The following is a 16,792-nucleotide window of genomic DNA, read 5'->3' as shown; positions in this document are numbered from 1 at the left end:
TCGAACATACCCCTTGAGGTGGCCTCTCAGGGAGGACTTATTGGACGCCCACAGCATCGCCACTGATGAGCTCAAACCTACATTAAGTTTAAAGAATGCCTCTAATTCTTCTGCACCGAAGGCAGTGCACTCAGCACTTTGTAAATGCGAAGCAATAAGGGGCATATTTACAAAGCACTTTCGCCACAGGAACATCACTTTTTTCGAAGTTCCTGTGGCGATATGGGCTTTGCCTTATTTACAAGGCAGTGCTAAGCCACTTAACGTGGCTTAGCACTGCCTTGTAAATAAGGCACCCTTTCACGCTGTACTTAGCGTGAAAGAGGTGGGCAATGGGTGTTGCGGTGGGCCACAATACCCATTGATTTTGATGCTGCACCCTATTTACATGGGTGGCATAAATAGCAGGCTGCGCCAAAATTAAGACCAAAAAACACCTGGTCTTAACATGGCGAAACGAGGAGAAATGCTTTATTTCTCCTCGTTTTTGCTGTTTCAATGTGAGCTGCTTAGTGCAGCACACATACAAACAGCAAAACGCCATGCATGATTGTTTATGTGCAGGAAGGTGTAAACAATCATTTTAGAAATGACAAGTTGCAACTTCTATGTGTGCTGCACAAAGCAGCCCACAGAGAAGTTACAAATCGCCATTCAAGATTGTTTATGTGTAGGAAGCGACACCAATCATTCCCCCCAATGCAGGCACCCTTACACTATGGTGCAAGGGTGCCTCAATTGGCGCTAGGCAGCTGGAATTAATGCCAGCACAGGTGGAAATGCCGAGCTGCCCCGTATTGTTGTAAATACAGTGCAACCCTGCGATTCAGAAGTAGCAGAGCACAGCATTAAGACAAGAAGGCTACCGTCACGCCCCATCATATCTTTGTAAATATGCCCCTCAATCTCCAAGCAGGGCACAGACCATCAGCCCGTAGCCCCCAGGCCAACAGATTGGGAACTTGTTCTGAGATACCGTGTGGAAGAATGTACACCGACTGGGTCGAGAGCAGATCCGCTGCCAGCAACCAGAGCAAGTCTATGTGGGAGTCTGTGGCGTGGGCTGCTGAACGATGGGTGTAGGCTCGTAAAGCAGAGTGCCAAGAGCGCCAAACTTCCCAGACACAGACAGAATCTGCCCAGGAGGAGAGACAGTCCAACCAAGTTCATCTACCAGGGTATGAGGCTGTGGATGCATCGAGATCCGGATTTGGGACTGCATTAAAGTTGTCTCCAACAAAATGTGAACCAGTGAGGGAGGGTCAGGAGGAGTCGGGAGGAACGCTCACAGCTTTTGGAAGGAGGGCTGCAGTAGAGGTGGGGGAACATAACATGATACAAAGTTATAATGCTTAGCCTCCAAGCGGCACTCAACATCCACATAGCACCCCTGCGAGTCTGTGTGCTGTCTGGTAACTGGCAACAGGAGGGACGTATGCAGCAATATAGCGACCCCTCTGAAGCTGGGAGCAAAACCAGAGTGATATACCCTGTCAAAGCCAAAACGGCACAGGAAGGCGCACCGTGAGCCCCACAGGTGGGTCTCCTGCCGGAGAACAACTGCCGGCCTATGGCGCCAGATGTCCCGTAGTACAGCCGAGCGCTTGATCCGGTCCAGGAGGCCATTGACATTCTGAGAGAAAACTGTTAACTTAGGGTGAGTCATGGCGTCCCTGGGAATTAAGAGGTGGCCTATGCCAGGAAACAGGATCTAATGGGGTCACCTGAGGACATACTGTGTGAGACCATGCCGATTCAAGAGTGGTGACGGTTGTGTTTGCCATTACAACCCTAAAAAGTAAAAACTCAATAGAAACATTTTGAAACACATGTAGGAGTATGCCACTTATTGCATGGTTACCCCCACTTTTTGCATGACATCTGATGCACCCTGACTTGATGTGCCCTGGATCCTTGCCAACCAGGTTCCCAGGGCCTGTGTTCATTCCCAAAACAGTACCTCTGTACTCACAATTAGCGCATCTCTGGCCACAGGTAAGTCTATTGTAAAAGGTACCATGGGTCCCAAGGGCACTGTAACCAGGGAAGTTCTCTAACGGCTGCAGCACCTATTGTGCCACCCTTAGAAGTCCTGTACCTTAATGCCCTAAAATGTACTATTTAGGGACAACCCTGAACCTTGCCTCTTCAGATTCAAGGAAGAAAGAAGAAGGACGAAGAGTCTTGCTGACCAAGGAATAAGAGGACACCTACTGCTTCGTCTCCAGCCCTACCAGCCTGTCCTGACTCCAACCTGCCTACAGTGAAGAAACCGGCATGCCCAGCAGCCCCCAGAGACCAGAGGACCTGTGTTAAGATCTGTCTCCTTTGAGCACTGGGTTTTCTCAAGCAAAGACTTACCCACAGAATCCAGATCCAGGCGGCTCAGCGACTCTGCACCTGAAACCACCGGCCCACGTTTGAGTGGCCCAACACCACAAGGAGATCTCCACAGCGCTCCTGACCTGGGATCTGGTGATCCCTGACCTCCTTCCAGCTTAAAGCCAACACCTGCAGCCTCAACCTGAAGGGTCCCCGCGACCGGGGCTGGCTGGTAAGAAGAACCCAACGCCAAATGACACCCCTGCACCCGATACCCCACAGCCCTGGGTGGCCCAACCGAATGTGTCCAGTCACCCCCAAGAACCCAACTTACCTTTCCAGACGGTGGTCACCTCCAGCAAGCCTCCCTGCCCGAGTATACAGCATCTTGACCGAACCGGAGATCCCCATTGAAACCCACAGGGCCCCCAAAGTCGCCTTGGCACACTGCACCCAGTCGCCCCTGTGTTGCTGGTGGTGCAGCTCCCGTGCTGATTGTTGGCCTCAGTGCTGATTTCTACCACGGGAGAGTCGCTCCCACAGCCGAGTGGCCTGCTTGCAAGTAGCCCCTGAACGAAGGCCCCTTTAGCTTCATTGATTAACATTGGACCACTGCACTCTGCAACCCGGCCGCACCAGTGCCTCTGGTGGTGTTACACCAGTGCCTACCTGGACCTTGGGGAACATTGGTCCTAAACCCCAAAACTCCCATTCGTAAATTGCTTTCTTGTCTAAGAAACAGCAAACACTTTTTTCCCATAGGAGCCCATGTTACGAGTTTTAATTCCTAAAAATGTGTTGAGATGAACTATGTATGAAATAAAAAGTACCTAAAATGCAAACCTTGAAAGGTCTTACTTACCTTGTCTTGTGAGTTCCCTGGGTGGGATCTATCCATATCATCCCGAGTAGTTGATGTAATCCACAAATAATCTAAAAGTATTCCAAATTTAATTACTGTGTAATTTAAACTATTTTTAAACCCAATACAAATGTGTAGCGATTGCAAATTCAACCACAACTGCATTTTCTTGTAAAGCCTTGAATTTGAGATTATATTTTACTTACTTGTGCGAAGTCCTGCTTGGTTCTAAAAATAAAACATATGTATACCTTTTTCATACTTAACTAATTGGTCTGGATTCTGTCTCTGAGTGTGTGCCATCAGTCTTGATTGTGTGACTACAATAAATTCTTAACACACCCTCTGAATTAGCCTAACTGCTTTCCCACACTACCACAAAGGGTGCTGTTAGTACTTACCTAATTTAGCCTCTGCCATAAAACTGGGGACTCCCTGGACTCTGTGCACACTATACCTTACTTTGGTATAGTATATACAGAGCCAGCTTTCTACAACACCCCTCCCCAATACCTTCCACCCCACACTTCACCCCGGGAAGCATCTGTCTACCTTGACTAACTACCCACAACAAGATAACTCAGAGAAAACATCTGTAGCCACAAGGCGCCCACAGAGAAGGCTGCACTCCTCTCGGAAAATGCGGTCTCCAGGGGTGCCATCAGGTCATTTTCCGAGAGGAGTACTTTGATGAAAGTGTGACTACAAGCCCCTCTACCCCTGCAGATCATGAGGCATATTACTGCCTAAACAAAAATACAGCGTGTAAGTGTACAACCATATGTATTAAATATTTAGTGAACACACATTAGGTGTGCACCCCACTGTTTCCTATTTACAGGATACTTTAGGAGTGGTACGCACGGGGCTGGCCCTCATGTGGTCCTGAAGAAATGCTTTAGGGGAAAGCTCGAAACATGTCGACCCAGTACTAGGGACACCATACTCATTACAGTTAGGTCTTTCCCTAGAATTAACCCCTGATTTTAAAACATACAGACTAGGATCAGGAATAAAATATTAGCTCACTAGCTAGGTATTTTTAACTTATTTTTTTCCCACTCCACATCACTGCACCACACATATTTTCCAAAAACTCAGTGCTCCTATTTAGTTCGCAAGTCGCAGCGCACCTCAATCCGCAGCAGATTGAGAGGACCCCAATGATGAAGCATGCCACCTAGGGGTAACCCTGATGAGTGAGGAGACTCTAGAAAATAATATTTCCTTCTGGAAAGAGGATTTTTCACACATGTTGAGTGGAATCCCTGTTCTTACTATGGTTAGTTTTCTGATTCCGGTATCCTGGATGTTGTGGAACTGCATTCAGTAAGGAGGGTGAACCTAACCTTAACCTCTACCTTCCCCCGTTTTTTGATTGTGCCATTTGTGTAGAGGCAGGACACAGCCTATTCAAGTATAAGTAGGGCTGTGCTCAGCCCTGCCCTCCCATTTTGCCATTGATGGCCCATCCAGACACACCTAAGCTCTCTAATTTTGGTGGCTGCCTAGGAGGAATACACAAAGCTCAAATGTCATCTACACATAGTTATGTAGCACAGAGACAGACTACAGACACTAAATGGCTAAGGCAGAAAAAGGTCAATTTTCTAAACGTGGCATTTTCAGAATTGTAATTTAAAATCCGACTTAACCATAAGTCAGGATTTTTCATTACAATTCCAAAGACACTAAACATGAACTAGTAACCTGTTCCCATTTGGAAATGTCAGCTTATTAAATGTAATAATGTAACTACTCCAGTGTTATCCTATGGGAGAGGAAATCCTTGCAGTAGTGAATAACACATTTAAGTGTGTTTCACTACGAGAACGGGTAACACTTAAAATGGAAAATCATACATTGTGCTCTGCCCTTATGACTGTTTATGGCCTACCATAGGGTCAACTTATGTGTATTAAAAAATGGAAGGTTTGGACCTGGTAAAAGATTTACTTTTCCAGGTGGAAATGGCAGTTTAAAAATTCACACACAGGCTGAGATGGCAGGCCTGATATATGTTTAACGGGCTACTTAAGGTGCTGCAAGCCCACTAATAGCATTTAATTTACAGGCCCTCTGTACATGCAGCACCACTTTACTAGGGACATATAAGAAAATTAAATATGATAATTGGAGATAACCCATTGTTACCATGTTCTAAGGATTGAGCACATTCACTTTTGCACTGGTTTGCAGTGGCAAAGTGTGCAGAGTCCTAAGGCCAGCAAAAACCAAATCAGCAAGAAATGGAGGAGGACGGCAAAATGAGAGGTCTAACAGGTCATATCACACTAATTGTGTCAACACAGATAATACAAGCAGCAATATTTTAATGAAAACAGGAAATGAGAGATGGTTTAATTGAATTTTAATAGACAACAAATTCTATTTTTTTTAAAACTAAAACAATTACCATCCGAGCGAAAGAAAGTACTGTTCCAACTGTCTTTCAAAGCATTTTAGTCTAGTGTTCTAGTGTGCCTACTTATCACTTCCGAACCAATGCCAACTGATGCACGGCTGCCACTTGGGAATGATTATGTCAGTGGTTACTCACTTTTTAAATTACATCCATACTACTTTTTCATTTTAATTGTAGTGTTTATTTTATGAAAGACCTACACTAGGGGTAGACTGAGGTTGGGAGATTTGTCTACAGTGCATGAATGTGAACCATAGTGCAAATTCATCAGTTAGGCCGGATTTGCATCTACCTACAATGGAGAAAAAATATGTTTAACTGCAGGCAGTAACTTCACAGTGGTCCACAAACAATTTACTAGTTTGCTGCAACTCAGACCTTTTGGTCCCAATTCACAAAGGTAAATATTTACTTGCATGTATATTTACTACTACATCTAGGTGCAACTCTATACTTTTTTGTTATTCAACATTTCAGAGTGAAGATTTACACCTAGGTGTAGACCGACATATCTCCACCACTTTGAATCATGAGGTAGAATCACCTACAACACGATTTTCATGTATAAAATTACTATTAGTAACTTGACAGGTGGAAATCTCTGTCTTTGTGCAGAGACCTCCCTATGAGAAGAAATGGTTACGTCATTGATATTGAATTCTCTTTTATTCATTCCTGCTTCAGACATTGATGAACATTGCAGAAAGCAAACACTTGTGATTTGTGCACACTATATAATAGTGTTTTGGATGTAAATGCCCAAAATGGCATTTGCAATCTTGTTGGTTTCAGGGCCTTAAAGTTCCCAGGAGGTAGGGAAGAAACCATTATTTATTCCTACCTCTCTTGTGGAACAGACACCCTACATCATGAAGTAAATGCTCTATATAAGGTTGTAAGATAGCTTCACACAGTTAATGTTGATGCTCTTGTGTGGGTGCATGTGGAGGGGGATGTGATGAGAGGACAGACCCTCTATTGATATTGTACCCTCAGACATGCCCCAATGAATGAAAGTCCTCCTCATCTACCAATATTCTAGAGGGATGTGCAGAAGGTCAGTACACTAATTGGGATATTACTCCTATATGTACTGGAATGCTCTAATTTTAAGTAATCAACATATACAATTTTCAAGGATAATTAGGGCCTTGATACATACTGATATTCATTCTCTAATTTTTGGACAAATATTACCATTTCGAGGGTTTAAACACATTAATGAAATTCATACTATGTGAGGTCTCCTTGATGGTCATGAAACACATTAGAGCTGTCTGAATTAAGTGTAATGTAGATAGAGACAAAAGCACAAAATAATTCTCCTTTACTAAATATTCTTTAGATGGTGCCTGAACTAACAAAAAAGTACACATGGGGTTACAAGTAAACAATAAATTAATATACTCAAAGCAAACTGATCATGATAGTGGACTGGGAGAGATAATTTAAATACAATTGTGTTCATTCCATATGCTTGAATACTTCGATGAGACCTTTGTGTCAGCCATTCTATTATTCGATACAACATACTTACTTAATAAAAACACTGGCCTTATTTAGCGTGCAACTTAAATGGCATTCACTTGTCTGTGTACCATATTCCCGAACAAGCTGATGCACACTCTGAAATCTGGCGTACTCATTTAGGTATTCAATAGTACAAATACTTAAGCCACTGAGTCTTTCTTTTTTTCTTTCAAACTCACGTTAAAAAACAAACATTTCTTATCCACTTATCCCAGTGAATTTATTTGTCTACTTTTGGTTATTCACACTTGTTTATGTCCAATTTAATAAAAAAATAAAACTGATCAATATGTTTATTGCATCTTTATTGAGCACTTATTGATAAATTCTAATGCAATTCGGACTGGAAAGATCCCTTCTTCAAATAACTACTATTTATGTACATTTTATCAGCTTTTTTATTGATAGTCATGCCCCTGGTTACTGTCTTCCTGATCTTTGTTATCTCCCAATAAGGATTTGGTGATGAGAGCGACAACAGAGATTAGAGTGACTCGGAAGACTGTCCCCGGGAGCTCGGCCATCAATGAAAACAAGAATAAACATTGGAAATGCAATACGTCTGGCTTTTCCTTGAGTTAGAGCAATTGGTGTTGTAAATGACAATGCCTTTTACCTATGTCTTATGGAGTGTATATATGTGGTGTGTAGTGGAATCATGTGGTTTGGATTGGATTTGCTTATCTTGGAATTCTGTGGCGTGGAACAGTGTGCTGTGGAGTGGATTTGTGTAGTGGAATTATGTGGCATGGTGTGCAGTAGAAATATGTGGATAGTAATTATGTGGTATTAAGTGTACTTAAATTATGCAAAGTGGGACTGTGTGTTATGGAGTGTAATTATGTGGATCTGTATTTTCTGTTGTTCATAGAGGAATACATAAATAACATGACGAGACAATGATTAATACACATTAATACAAATGCTTACATATAAAGGTGAACCTAAATAATCACGCAAGCAAACATAAAGGCACAAGATATTAGATGTGTGCACATAGAAGTAACACTCATGCCTAAGCAGATAAGCAAACACACACTAACATGATAACACAACTAGACCAAAGCTGAGGAGTAATTACAATAAAGCAAAGCGGCATACCAATTTACCTGCACATTCCATTTTGGAGTAGAGAAACAGTGCAGAACTGAGCTGTTAAAGTGGACGAATGATGGTGCGTGCTCGGCTTTCACAACTACTGAGGAATAATAACTTTAGAAACATATTTTAGTCTCTGGCAAACACCACCAGACGAAGAACTCGGACCCCCAACAAATCCACTAAGCTAAGTCAAGCTTTGTGAAATCAGGGAGTTATGTGACATCACCCCGCCTCTCGTGCGGGTGCAGCAGTGCGGTACTGGTGGGTGAACTAAACTAGGACTAAACATTGCTGCTGCAACAATGTTAGGCAATACATAGTATGGGCTGTTAAAGTGGACGAATGAAGGTGCATGCTCGGCTTTCACAACTACTGAGGAACGATAACTTTAGAAACCTAATATAGGAAGCTTTGCATTTAGGTTGGTAAAAAGAGAATGCATGGGTCACATTTCCTCTCTTCACCGCACATTTCCAGCCACCACCTACCAGTGCTGGAAGCGGTAAATCTGACAAAATAACCTGATCAGAGGAATGAAACACTGCTCCCATTGTGTGGTTCAAACCTCCCACTCTCCGCCAGTGTGGAGGGAGAGAACATGTCCCAATTGTTGTGGGCTGGCAGTGAAAGAATCTAATGCTGATACATGTAAAGATACAATGAAGCGTGTAGCACTGATCTGCAGAACCAAACAAAAGCGGGCGGCTGCCATCCTCATGCAAGGACGGGGTAGGGGGTGGGGTGGGGCGATAATGAGCCCCGCATTGCAGCATGTCCAAGGCCCTGCGGGGTCGCGCAGATTACTGTTAAAAACAAGCTTAATTAAAGCAAGTGAAATGTGCCCAGTAAAAATATTGGTTACCTTAACACACTCAAACCTGGCCTTCTTACAATGAAAGAGGACCAGGTGCGTAACACAGACCCCCGCAGCCCCAGTGGTGCGGGGGGCCCGAGCTGCAAGAGGCCTCCTCAGCGAGGTACTTAGGCCTGAGAGCTCCAGTTTAAGTCCGGAGTGGGGCCCCTCCAGGTACCCTGCAGGGGGCCCCCTCAACTTTCGTTACACCATTGATGAGGACATGCAATGGACTGGTGGTAGAGGGACGGCACCCCAGAGGGAGACATGGAACGCCATGTTTATTTATGTTTTTTTTTATCTGCCGTAGACTGCGTGCCATTAAAAGGCATGCAGCCTTCAAATAACAAGCAGGAGGGGGGAGGATGCAGCCGAGGAGAAGATCGAGTGGCAGCTGAGCGCGAGTGCTTCTCGAGTGTTGTTAAAATTTGCGTTCATTCAAATAAAAAGCAGGGAGGAGGAGGGTGCAGCCGAGAAGAGGATCGAGTGGCAGCTGAGCACAAGTACTTCTGAGTGTTGTTGAAAGGTGTGTTCATTCAAATAAAAAGCAGGGGTAGGAGGAGGCAGCTGAGGAGATGGGGAAGCACTGCTCATGTGTTATTAAAAGGCATGTTCCTTGAGATAACAAGCAGGGGGGAGGAGGAGGCAGCAGAGGAGACGAGTGAGCTGAAGCACACGGGACTGTCAATAAATAAATAAAGGTGCGCGGGCAAGCTGTGTCGAGCTGGGAGGGGTCTGCTTTGAAGGCAAGCAAAGAAATAATTTTAAAGCATATAGGCACTGTTAATAAATAAATAAAGGCACACAGCGAGAGGTGCTCGACTACAGCTGAGTGCCAGTGCTGCTTGAGGACACCTAAACAGTGCTAACAAGTGTTAAAATAACATGCAGCCTAAGAGCCCATGTAACAGGAACAGTCCGTATGAGAGGTTACAACATATGAAAAGGAGGGACTAGCAAGCTATTTCACCAATGAAAAGTCCAAGGACAGTAAGAGGAGCCATTAGAAAAGATGGGAGGGGTTTCAAGCCCATTTCCTGAACACAGTATGTCTTGAAAAGACAGCGCAAGTGCTGCCTAGGCACAACCTAAAAATGTCTCACTCTTACAACGCTCTTTTAATTTTTGTTTGCTCCCCTTTTTTATAGTTTTTCTCTGAACTTTCTTTAAAGATACTTGATTTCCTTATAGACTGTTGTTCTAAACTGACTTTGCTTTTCATTATTTACTTCTATTATGTTACTGTATTTGTTGGGACTAAATCTTGTAGTGGTCCATAATTGACAGCAATAATTGTAATAAAATAATGGGAAACATAATTTATGTTTTAGGCATATTATTTGACAGTCATGGTTAATGGATTGCAGATGTATGGAGAAGAACTATAAAAAAAAATAGGAACATTGACTGAGACAAACTGCTTGGAATGTAATTCATAAGTGTAAGAAATTGGGTTATTAGTTATTTATTTGATTACCATGCATAACGTTATTTAAATCCATTACATGAAATAACGCACAAATAAAATGAAAATTCTGTGAGTTAAAACCCAAAATGCATACATTCAGCATCGAGTAGTATATATAATATTGACTAAAACTTGTCCTATCCACTCATCATTAAACATTACAGTCAGCCACTAGTGTCTTAAGCTGCACGTGGATAAAGTGCCGTGCAAGGGTCGCGGCACATTAGCCTGTAAGGCCCGAGATGACTTACAATTAGTCTTTTCCTCAGTCTGCGTCTTCGTTCAGGTATTGGTTTTCAGCAAATACAAATATTGTGCATTAAAGTTTCCTTGGCCTTACCGCTCAGCCTGAATACACTGGTGTCTGGTGCTCAACAACAGAGTGGTGGACAGTTCAGAGTCGGCAGGGCACCAAGACGATGACGAATAAACATACTTTTTATAAACTGAGAGTTGCAAGACGACAGGTAAGGCTGAGGGGCCAAATCTATTTTGTCCTCTAGCAAAGAAATTGAACATAATTGTTTATTTAATAATCTTTTAAATTCGTGCCCTGAGCATGCAACATCCCAGAGGTCAGGAGCTTGTAATGTCAGGAGGCAGAAATCAAGATAATCTCTGTAAGACAATACTCCTGTGGTGGCAATCAACTCTTGCCAAATCAAGTGGTCCATTGTTCCCTCCTGGGTGGCTTTAAAGGGCCAATGCACCTTCAAAAATATACCTTGTCTCATCAAAGCCTATTTTGGGAGACCAAATTCTAAAGGCACCTGCACCCTGGAGGCAAATTGTGGAAGATCAAAAGTAAGTGGATATGTTTTTACAGTGAGCTGATCTAACACTTCAGAGTCCCTCTCTCACAGGACTTCACTCCCATAGGACAGGAAGAGAGCCTGTTCAGTGTTTCGAATTTTTAACAGTCGGCCTAACATCAGGCCCTTTCAGAGATTTTGAAAGAAACGAAAATGCATAGTTGAAGGATCCAGCTTTGGACTTGATATTGGCCATATGCTGCTTAAGCAACACTCTGTTATCGATTATGACCCCAAGATATTTGTAATCGTCCTCAAACCAATACTGGTTTCTAGTTTATGCTCCATTCTCCAGGTTTTTAATCTATTTTTCTTTGAACTATAAGAACTTTGGTTTTGTTCACGTTGATTTCAAGTTTGTTTGCGGTTACGTAGGCATGTAGTGCATTCAATAGTCTTTGCAATCCGACGCTGGTATTGCTCATCAGTAATAAAATGTCTGTGTACAGGATGTCATGAACCAGTTTACCCTCCAGCTTTGGAGGATGTGCATTCACCATGTCAAGCTTCCCAGAGAGGTAATATAAACAGGTTAAAAAGCAGTGGTGCTAACACACATCGCTGTTTCAATACAGACAAAGTGGGTATTTTCCTGGATAGCCTTCTGCCATCGCCAATCTTAACCTGTAACCAGGTACCTGAGTACAGGGATTGAATAGCCTGTAATAAACTTGAGTGAATACCCCTCTTAGCCAATTTATGCCATAAAATATGTCTTGGGACGCTGTCAAATGCAGCTTTGAAATCTACAAAGCAGGCGTACAGAACAGTTTTGGTGGTGAAGGGGTTCTCCATACACAAAGAGAGTAGCATGAGATTGGACAGTATCCACTTTTAGAGGTCCTGTACTAATAGACTGGCAAAATACTTGGCCTTGTTGTCCAAGAGGAATATTATACGATAATTGCCAGGCTGGCCTTTGTCACCTTCCTTGTGGATGTGGTGGATTATTGATCCCTTCCATGAGTCAGCTACTTTCCCACTACTCAAAACTGCCTTGTAAACCAGACACAGCTTGACTGCGCAGAAGTCCACGTGGACTTGGAAGAAGGCCTGAGGAAGGCCATTTGAACCGGCAGTCCAACCGGCTTTGGCTTTCTTAATCACCTTCACAAGTTGTTCTTCGTGGTAGATCTGTGGGATGGCCAACTCTACCTAGTTGTGGCAAAGAGATTTGATCGCCACAACTTCCATGACTTCTTTTACGTTCATGTGACAGAGGCAATTTCAACAGGCTTCCAACAGAAACCAACAGTGTGTCAGAGCTGGGAGATGAGTAGTGGGTTTGTAGAATATCTCAAGCATTTAAAATAACATGAGGATTCTGAATCCGAAGTGCTGCAAATCGTGGTCTATTCTGCACAGAGTTTGACTTCAATGTGAGGAACTCAATCACCTCCTGGAATGAACTGGTGAGGAGAATTTCAGCAGCATCTCCTAAATCAACATGCCCTAAAGAGAACCTCATGGGGACAGCATATGATACAGGGGGTTTACTAGTGAACTCAAGTTGACACAGAAAAACTTGGCCAAACAGGTGAGCAGCCTTGAGTGGGGTTCTGTGAACCTCCTTCAAATGGCTAAAGTTTAAGAACTCTGATGACAGTATAAAAAAAGTGATCTGGCTAGCCAGAAAAATACACCAGGATGTTTTATGGGTCAGCAAACAGAAGACCCCACACCAATTTTAGAAAGCACAGAGCTACACTTAGATGTAGGATTAAATATAGGCGCAAGTAAATACTTATGTGCATTTTTATGTTTGTGAATCCTGCCCCGTAAGTCAAACCTACTCATAATTGTCTTAAACATCCATTTTGAACCTTGACCACACACTTATTTTAAGTTGTGTATCCATCCCTATTATTCTTAGTGCACGCAACAGTGATAACTTACTGGGGGATTTAACAAACAGTTTCTCATCTCCGCTCCTGATCTGGAATGCTTTGAAAGTGCCAGGGTACATCCTAGAAACCAATGGAAAGATAGAGAGATCTGATTATATAGAAAATGGCCATAGCATAATATAAACAAAAAGAAACAACAACCACGCACCGATTTGCATAGAAATAGTGTATTAATGACTAAGGCCTTTAGACTGCTGTCCTGCTCCAGTTGCCCTTAGGCCCATCATGAAAGAGACTTCCATCCGAAAATTACTTTACCTCTGTTTTTACAGCTTCCCTTGACGTAGATACTAAACTGTAGTCAAAGGAGTAAGATACACGTTGGTTAAATAAGAAGGTCAGAGGCACATTGGAGCATATGTTATATGAATGACAGAGTCTCCTGTCTATGGAATGAGTCAGCGTTTCTATGACTTTGGGAACAAGTCAATATCTCTAAGAAAATATTTATTCTAGGTTGTTATCAAGATTGGTGCCCAGCAGGTGCTATTCCTGGTGGAGGGGTGCGTTACAGTTTTTTCTTATCAAATACCAAATAAAAACATATTGCCTATTAGCAATATACTTGAGGGTTTTGGCATCAAACGTTATACCGGGACGGAGATTGGGTAACCAACATTCTTCTATGGAATTGTTTATCTTCATTAAGGCAGTTCATTTAGCCTGTGCCCCCATAACGGGGACTTTTCTTCTGGAGTGCATCCAATAAAGTGAACAAATAAACTTTTCTTTGTGGCTCATAGAGTGTAATGTGCAATTTTGCAGCCAAGCGGAACCCAGTACAGTGCATGGGTTCATAGCTACATTCTCTTTCAGATATAGAATCATATGTTAAGGGAAACCCGTACTCCCCAGGGAATGACGGGAATAGCCAGTATTGTATTCAGGGACTGTCTGTAGTGGGCAGCGGGTGCCTCCCCGGTGGCCCAGAGGGTTGGGGGCCGGTTTTCTGGCTGTGGGGGCCGGTTTTGTCAATGGGGGCCAGTTGTGCAGCAGTGTTGCAAGAACCGGCCCCCAGTAACAAAAGCAAGAGCAGTGCTTTTCAGGGGGAGAGCTAGAGAGAAGTTGGGGTTACATGCTATGGGGTTGTGTGTCGATGGAAATGTGTTCAGTCTGTGTCTTGTAGCCAGTCTGTCCCAGATCTCCAACGCCGTGCGTGTCAGTGTAGCGGCATAAGCAATGCTTGTTCGGGAGTGTTTGGGCAGCTAGGCTATGTCCCAGAGAGGCCTGCACTCCACTGCTCTATCCATGTGTACCCAGTGCTTTTTACTCTCCCGCACTACCCATTTGGAGATGAAGTGTATGGTAGGTGCCGCCCAGTAATAGTTCAGAAGGTTGGGGCATGTCAGCCCCCCACGGTTGCGGTGAAGCATTAGAAGTGCTGCAGATAAGCGAGGGTGCTTTGCCTTCCAGATAAAGGAGAGGTCAGCCTCCAAACTGGTGATGTCTTTGGTGGGGATGGGCGTAGGGAGGAATTGGAATAAGTAGAGAAGCCTGGGAAGAATATTCATCTGCATCACGTTCAGGCGACCCACGGCGCTATTCATTCATCCCACGTCACGTGGAGGAGGGCGGAGAGCAGCGCAGAACGGAGAGCAGCGCAGAACGGAGCAGAGCGAGTGACCAGCGGCAGCAAATCGGCAGCATCACGCGGGCGGAAGAACGAGCACCGAGCGCCGAGTATTGCGTGCCAAACATCAAACACCAAACACCAAGCAGCGGGAGACACGGGAGGCGCAGGAGACGCGAGACGGATGGGTCTGATGGGACGTGAGTAATCTTCATCGGGACCAGTAAAACTGCTGGGGAAACTCGAAACCGCTGATCGCCCCTCCCCCGCCCCTCTCTGCAGTCCTCTCCCGGCTCGGTCCTCTCCCGGCTCAGTTTGATTGGTTTGATTGGGGCCTGATTCCGGAGGGTCAACTGTTCTTCTTGCGGATTGCTGTTAATTTACAAGTGGCAAACCAGTAAAGACTCTCGCTGGCCTCCCGTTGGAAAGACCCCGGGGGTTTATGACACTACCTGTGATTCTGAGTGCTCTGGGCACGAGAGTACGCACCCTACTTAAACAGTTGCATCAGGCGTACGCCCCAGGTATCTGGAGGGGCCTAGTGCACTTTCGAGCGCCCAATCTGCTCTATGAGCTGTGACCGGGTTTGTTGGTAACTTATCTTTGGTAAAGGGGGAGGAGTCCCGAGTCGAACGGAAAAAGTCTGTTGTTTTTTTTGACAGACGCTGTGACTCTTCTAAAGCGCCAAGGTTTGGGCGAAAGGAGAAAAGCAAAGGCACTAGCTCATCTCATCTTCGGCAACAGTGTGGTCAGCCACCACTGTACTTTTGCAGCAGCGGCATTATCTATAGTTTATCGTGGTTTCACAATAAACTTCACAATAAACTTATAATAAGCTTAAGGCTTCTACCATTACGACAAGCTCCGTGCGACAAAAAGTGAAATTCTATACCTCAACTAAGTGGAGAGTACCATGAGGTCTGGCCGTGTTCGAGATAGCGCTATATTTAAAAAAGATACAAAAGATACAAAAAAACGGAGGCGGAAAAACATGATGAAGGAAGAGGAAAGATCTTCCTTACAACCAGAACTAGAGCAAGCAATCATGAATAACTGCTCTGCAATAGAGCCACCAGCTGTTGGAAACGCTTCTGGACAACTACAAAATTTGGAAAATAAAAAAACAACAAAAAAGCAGCTTTCTCATCAACCTAAAATTTATACAAAATTTTCATTCTTAAAAAATCCAGGGGATACGCTTTTCTCAAACATAACAAATGTCATCGGCCTTCAATCACCTCTTCAACCTGTACAACTAAGTCAACTACCACCAGTTATTGAAGATCTGAAATCAACACAGGAGAGGAAAAGCCCTGACACAAAAAGAAGTACAAATACACTATTTAACAGTCCCCGGCAAATAACATCAACCCCTCAAAACGGCAAATCACGGATTAGCTGTACAACAATGGGAAGTGCTTCAATTAGAAACATTGAGCAAGTCAAAGCTCAAGTTCATAAACAGGAAGAGACAATTGAGAAAACTATGACGATTAAAGGTGGTCAATATAATAATCATGATGTATCAGTAACAGGTCTCAGTTCAAATGATGACTGGAGATCTATAAACATCGAAAATAATCTTGAAGACTATGACACAACTAACAAATCTTTGTTTATTAACCAACCAAGTCAATTATGTCAATTAAATCGAACATGTTCTGGGGACAAATCATTTTCCAAAGGAGCTGATTATTCCCAAAAAAGGAATGACGGGGCAAAGTGTGTTAAAGATCTAAAAACACTACCACCCACCCTTCTCTCAAATAATGTTCCATCAAATTATCAAACGGAGCCTAGCAAAGGGGGGGGGGAAACAAAGGTTCTAACTATAATAGAAAATGTTACAAATGTCTCAGACGTCATAGAGATCTCCTCACGCTTGGGATCAGAAGATTGGAACGACGTAATGGCAGCTTACGACCAAGACTCAATCAGTAAT

The 16,792-nt window shown here is 43.6% G+C and overlaps 1 protein-coding gene across 2 annotated transcripts in view; it reads right to left on the bottom strand.

Annotated features, from left to right (window-relative positions):
- LOC146829142 (xaa-Pro aminopeptidase 2-like) overlaps nucleotides 1-16,792 on the bottom strand; it is a 565,756-nt gene that overhangs the window by 522,813 nt on the left and 26,151 nt on the right. For both annotated transcript variants that reach the window (XM_085607766.1, XM_085607767.1), the window contains exon 2: nucleotides 13,270-13,340. In XM_085607766.1, the coding sequence (XP_085463892.1) occupies nucleotides 13,270-13,340 (71 nt within the window). The remainder of the gene's footprint in view (nucleotides 1-13,269; nucleotides 13,341-16,792) is intronic.

Source organism: Triturus cristatus, chromosome 5_2 (genome assembly GCF_964204655.1).
Source record: "Triturus cristatus chromosome 5_2, aTriCri1.1, whole genome shotgun sequence".
Lineage (NCBI taxonomy): Eukaryota > Metazoa > Chordata > Amphibia > Caudata > Salamandridae > Triturus > Triturus cristatus.
This window is presented reverse-complemented; position numbering and strand designations above follow the sequence as displayed.